General features: G+C 31.6%; 1 protein-coding gene across 1 annotated transcript; it reads left to right on the top strand.

Moving 5' to 3' along the window:
- Positions 1-1,520: 1,520 nt before the first annotated feature.
- On the top strand, positions 1,521-2,282 carry LOC139890053 (uncharacterized). The gene has a single exon (XM_071872960.1). It carries the CDS (start codon positions 1,521-1,523, stop codon positions 2,280-2,282), a length of 762 nt encoding a protein of 253 aa, XP_071729061.1.
- The last annotated feature ends 4,319 nt before the right edge of the window (positions 2,283-6,601 follow it).

The following is a 6,601-nucleotide window of genomic DNA, read 5'->3' as shown; positions in this document are numbered from 1 at the left end:
TCAGAACTCGATATTACAAATTGGAATCCGAAACTTTGCAGATAGTTTTAGAAGAACATTACTAACAACTCTACATTAATGAATTTTGAAATTCGATTCGTAACCATGTTTTGGCTAAAAAAATGAAGAACAGAGATAACGGGTTCGGTTTATTCGATTCCTGTTTTATTCTCTATCGAATGCAGATACAATCAATGTATAACAATAATGGGAACATTAATTCAACCTTTTGAGCAGTAAACTTAATTGTTGTTTAGTGTTAGTGGTTGACAGATTATCACGAGTTAACATAAAAAGAATAAAGGGAGTAGAAACAGATAGGTAATACGTAAATATATATCTGTATCTATTATTATTAGTCCTAGTATGTGTATATATTTATATTTATCCATATTTATATGTTTTTATTTGTGTTTCTATGAATTATCTGTAATTATGTATTTGTATTTATATATATATTTTAATTATAATTAATCTTATTCATTAAATGATAATAATTTTTCTAATATTAATAATAATTATAATAATAATTTATAATAGTAATAATAATATTATTATTAATGATGATGATACTAGTAAATATATTATTTATAACAATCATATTATTAATAATAATAATATTGGTTATAATAATACTAATATTTTTAATGATATTAATAATATTAGTAATAATAATACTATAACATTTTATATATATAACAAACTTCATATCTATAATAATTTTAATGATATTGATTTTTAATATTAATTTTAATATTTATAATAATAATAAGGGCAATAATAATATAACAATTATATATTTTTAACTTTGTAATCACATTTATTATATCATAATCTATCGATTATATCATAGTTTATATAATATATAATTGAATTTTTATACACTATATATATATATATATATATATATATATATATATATATATATATATGTATATATATATACATTACAATATACATATAATAGTATTTATATATATATATATATATGTATATATATATACATTACAATATACATATAATAGTATTTATACATACATATATATATATATATATATATATATATATATATATTCATTTTAAATTACCACATACATATTTTGTAACTTATTTTACATTTCTAATTCAAATAATATCTTTATATTTGATTAATTCGAATTAATATAAACCTTTATATATATATATATATATATATATATATATATATATATATATATATATGTATGTATGTATGTATGTATGTATGTATGTATGTATGTATGTATATATATATATATATATAAAATTATATATATATATATATATATATATATATATATATATATATATATATATATATATATATATATATAGTCGCACAATTGTTCGTGAATTGTCAGAAATAGTCAAAGGTCAAATGATATTATAAATATAGTTTACAAACTTTCTTACTCAACATTACAGACTTTGCTCATCGTGTCGAAATCATATAAGATTAAGTTTTAAATTTGGTCGAAAATTTCCGGGTCGTCACAAAGCTGATGCGGAAGTCATGGTTCGAGACAGAGTCGTATGGGACGGGGAAAATTTGGTTGGGCGATGGCAATGGATCCGCGAAGTGGGGCAGAACACGTGATGAACTACAAGACCTTATTGGACTAATGCAACAGGCCATGCTTCGGCCTGATTCTCCCGATTCATGGGCTTGGGCTCCTGGTCCAAATGGGCGGTTCACAACTAAACACCTAACCGAAATAATTGACTCCATATTGCTTCAAGGGAACAACATTGCGCTAGGTATCCTACGTAATAGTCTAATTCCTAAAAAGGTGGAATTATTTGTATGGATAGCAAGGAAAGGTAGACTTCCAATTTTGCCGGAACTAGACAAGAGAGGAATTGATCTAAATTCGATACGTTGCCCACTTTGTGACGATGATATTGAAAGTTTAGACCATTACTTAGTTTCGTGCAAGATTGCGAAGGATATTTGGGTTAAAATTTTCGAGTGGTGGAAGTTGGGACCAATTCCAAGTTGTGACATTCATACTCTTCTAAATGGGGACACGGGTCAAAACTTCTCGGGTCTAGGCAAGTCTATTTGGCAAGGGGTTATTTGGACGACTTCTTATCTAATTTGGAAGAACCGAAACAACAAAGTCTTCAAGAACAAATGTTGGAACGTTCCGGTTGCGGTTAGTGAGATTCAAGTCAAATGTTTCGAATGGATTGCGAAGAGATGCAAGGAAAAGAATATGGAATGGCATGATTGGCTACACAATCCTTCGAGTTATGTTTTGTAATTATTACTTCATTGTTTTTAGATGCCATCTTGACATCTTAGACACTCGTAGATTTTGAGTTTCGTTGCGAAGTGTTGTAATTGAGACATTATTGTATCATTGTGTTTTAATCAATAAAAGTTTTGTTGCCTTGCTCCCAACAGCTCTGTCTTCCCCACCACCCAGACAGCAACCCATGCCAACGCCCTCCGGTTCGTTCGATGATCTGTGCTTTTTTGACATTTTTGTGGACGGAAGGAATTGACGAAAAACAACACTTAAATAAAATCAAAAAATATACTCCAACGCTCGTTTCCAGCGGCTATTTTTATTTTTTACTTTTTTTTTCTCTTAATTTTTATCTATAATATAAATTATTTAAGAAAAAAAATAATATAAAAAATATTTAAAGGGAATGAAGGAATGTCACCATTGAGAGTGCTTAGTCCTGAGTTTAGTCCTGTGAAGGAAGTGCTGATGTGACGCTGATGTGCAGCTAGTCCTGGGAAGGAAGGAGTGTCACCATTGGGAGCACTTTTACCGTTACAATATTTTAATACTTTTAATAAGATACAATTGTTGAGTTTTTTAAATGAGTAGTAATTTTAAAATTTATTTAAAGATGTCATGTACTCCTAAAAGTATTTAAAATACCGTATTTTATATTTTTTACTAAATACAGTATGAAATTCACAAAAAGATGCTAAAGGCCTACGGATCATTTTCTTCTACGTAATAAATATTATACGCCATCGAAGGATTATACTCCAGTTTATTAAAAACTTCAAATGAAATTTCATACATAATATAATATATAATTATAATTTCTGTGTGAACATATTTCAGATTACATTAGCAATTACAAAACGTTACTCCTTTCTTCTGGAATCAATGACTAATGAAGGGTGTAAGCAAGTAACGTTGACATGAAATTTGACTATGCTTTTTTTCGAAAAGCAAATTTTATTAAAACACGAAGGACCGTTAGGGAGGCCCAACCCATTACATGAAGCGGGAATCAGCGCGATACACTAAAATAGGAACTAGCCCACCACGTGAGTGACTACACCCATTGGACCTAAACTCACTAAATACAAACAAACACTGTATATGTACATAGGCTAGATTACACAGACTGTTTAGGTTACAAAGGGAAATAAACACCATGTCTAATACATTGGAGCAGCAATAGACCATGTTATTTTGAAATCATATTTAAACCAAAGAAGACCGTGGATCCGATAACCAAAGTAACCAGTCGATCTTCCTGTTTTTGATACGGTTTTAAATCCATTCATACGATCGTAATTGTACCTCCATGAAAGCCGTCGGGATATTCCAGCACGAGTTTTTAAAGACCTTTTGATTACGATTCCTCCAAAGTAAATATGCACACGACCATTACAAAGCTTGCCAAACCTTCGAACCCAAGGGAGAAAGAGGCCGGTTACAGTTACCCCAAAAGGCTTGATTAATACTGTTGTACCTGGAAGGAGTCTACTACTGTTGAAGCAGAAAAAATCTGCAACAAAATAACAAATAAATTTCTGGGTTGAGTCGCGGACTAGGTCGCTTTCTTTAAGACGTTTGTGGTACTGCCCGGAATTGTGCTAGCAGACTATCAACCCCAACGCCCCCAGGATAAAACAGCCCAGTATAATTCATTGTATTAAATCTCCACTGCACAATGGAGACTTATAATTCACACCCTCTTAAACTGCTTGGAAATTCAAAAGAAAATATATTGATGAAGAAAGTAATCAAGAACGAAGGTTTTTTTTTTTTTTTTTTTTTTTTTTTTTTTTTTTGCTATATGTTCTTATATGTATATTTACTTTCCTTCAACTTGTTTATATAGACAAAATACTAACGGATAGTTCTTATTATTTCAAGAAAAGTGGGTCTAGTAGTAGTATAATGGGGAACAAGATAAAAAAGGGAAACACGACCATATATCATGGAGAGCAAAATCGGGATAATGATCATGTCATCCACTAATAGAAAGAGTCCACTAACTATCTTATATGATTGTTTAAAATTATTTTTAATAATTCATATAAAATTCCAACAATCCCCCACTTGAATTTTTAAAAATATTTCCAAAAGCAGTATCTAAAGAAAATAAGATTGAGCATAAACAAGGTATCTTTCGACTTGAACCTTTGCGTAGTGAAAACAATTTAGAATGAACTAGAGTGACTCATAGTCTTGAACTCTATCTCTAACAATGTATCACGCTCTACCTTTTCAGGGTGTAAGTTTAAAGCCCGTGCTTTAAAGCCATGCAAGTCTATCCCAGTATAGTGAACGCTCTAGAAATCTGCCTCAATTTCATAGGAAGCGGCCTCACTTCCACATTCACATAGGTGAGTTTATCAAGAGCACTCATGTAGCTAGGTACTCCACTCCAACTAGAGTATAAATCTCATTAAGAGTTTCTATTAACTCATCCTAATATCGCTTCATGAATTCATGCGTTAAATTTATAGTAGCATGATCATTCTCATATCACAACACAATTTGTTATTACCCATTGAACCTATTTCATGGGATCTCCAGTCAATAGGTCGGGTTACTGTCATGTGTGACTCATCATTCTATAGGCATAAGTCCCATTCCTTTAAATGTTTTAAGGACTTTCTCTCTAGCTAGTCCTTTTGTCAATGGATCAGCTAGGTTCTCATCTGTGTGTACATGATCCACTCTAACTGCTCCCATAGAAAGGAATTCTCTAACTGTACAGTGTTTTCGACGTATTTGTCGTCTTTTACCATTGTAATAACGGTTCTGAACTTTAGCAATAGCCGCGGTACTATCGCAATGGATCAACACTGCAGGTACTGGTTTTTCCCAAAGAGGGATCTCAGCTAACAGACTTCTCAACCAACTTGCTTCTTCACTAGCTGTGGCTAATGCTATCAATTCTGATTCCATTGTTGATTGAGCTAGTATAGTCTGTTTCTTTGATTTCCAAGAAATGGCTCCACCAGCTATATTAAAAATATAATCACTGGTAGCTTTAGAATCATCCGATAATGTATTCCAATCAGCATCACTATATCCTTCGAGGACAGCAGGAAACTTGTTATAATGTAATCCAAGGTTCATGGTTCGTTTAAGATACCTCATGACCCGTTCTATAGCATTCCAGTGCTCAATACCAGGTCTACTTGTAAATCTGCATAATAATCCCACGACATAGGCAATGTCGGGTCTGGTGCAATCAGTGGCATATCTAAGGCTGCCAATGATGCTCGCATAATCAGATTGTCTTACACTGTCACCAGTGTTTTTGAACAATTTGACACTTGGATTAAAAGGTGTACAAGCAGGTTTACAATTAAAGTAATTATGTTTCTTCAAGATCTTCTCAATGTAATGAGATTGATCCAAAGAAATTCCCTTTTCAAACCTGGTAATTTTTATACCAAGTATCACGTTTGTTTCTCCTGGATCTTTCATGTCAAAGTTCTTACAAAGCATAGATTTTACATTATTTACGACATGAATATTAGATCCAAAAAATAGTAAATCATCTACGTACAAGCAAATTATAGTACAAATTCCATTATCAGACTTATAGTATATGCACTTGTCACTTTCATTTACACTAAACTCATGTGTGATCACAAGATTATCAAATTTTTCATGCCACTGTTTTGGAGCCTGTTTTAAGCCATATAAGGACTTATCCAATTTGCATACTTTATGTTCTTGACCATAAATTACAAACCCTTCAGGTTGATCCATATAAATCTCTTCATCTAACTTACCATTTAAAAATGCAGTTCTAACATCCCTTTGATGCACAACAAGATCATGTAATGATGCAAGCGCAATAAGAACACGAATAGACGTAATTCGAGTGACTGGTGAGTAAGTATCAAAAAAGTCAACATTTTCTTTTTGTCTAAATCCTTTTGCTACTAAATGTGCCTTAAATTTATCAATCGAGCCATCGGGTTTTAACTTCTTTTTAAGTATCCATTTACATCCTATTGTTTTACAACCTGGTGGTAAATCAACTAAATGCCACGTATTGTTAGACTCAAGAGATTCCATTTCATCATTAATAGCTTCTTGCACATATCAGCATCTATAGATGTTAAAGCTTCTTGGATACTAGATGGATCTTCTTCTAATGTATAAGCACAAAAGTCAGAGCCAAAGCTTTTAGTGATCTTAGCTCTTTTACTTCTTCTAAGTTCAGGTTCATTATCTAAATCTTCATCAACTATATTGTCTCTAATTTTGAGTGTGTTACTGGTTAAAGCACCCCCACTATTTCCTGATTTAAATGGAAATTTATGTTCATAGAAATCGGCATCATTAGACTCTAT

Source organism: Rutidosis leptorrhynchoides, chromosome 2 (genome assembly GCF_046630445.1).
Source record: "Rutidosis leptorrhynchoides isolate AG116_Rl617_1_P2 chromosome 2, CSIRO_AGI_Rlap_v1, whole genome shotgun sequence".
Classification (NCBI taxonomy): domain Eukaryota; kingdom Viridiplantae; phylum Streptophyta; class Magnoliopsida; order Asterales; family Asteraceae; genus Rutidosis; species Rutidosis leptorrhynchoides.
This window is presented reverse-complemented; position numbering and strand designations above follow the sequence as displayed.

What these genes read in the sequence shown, in the direction of transcription:
- LOC139890053 (XM_071872960.1), top strand. Translation starts at nt 1,521, where the DNA reads ATGCGGAAGTCATGGTTCGAGACAGAGTCGTATGGGACGGGGAAAATT.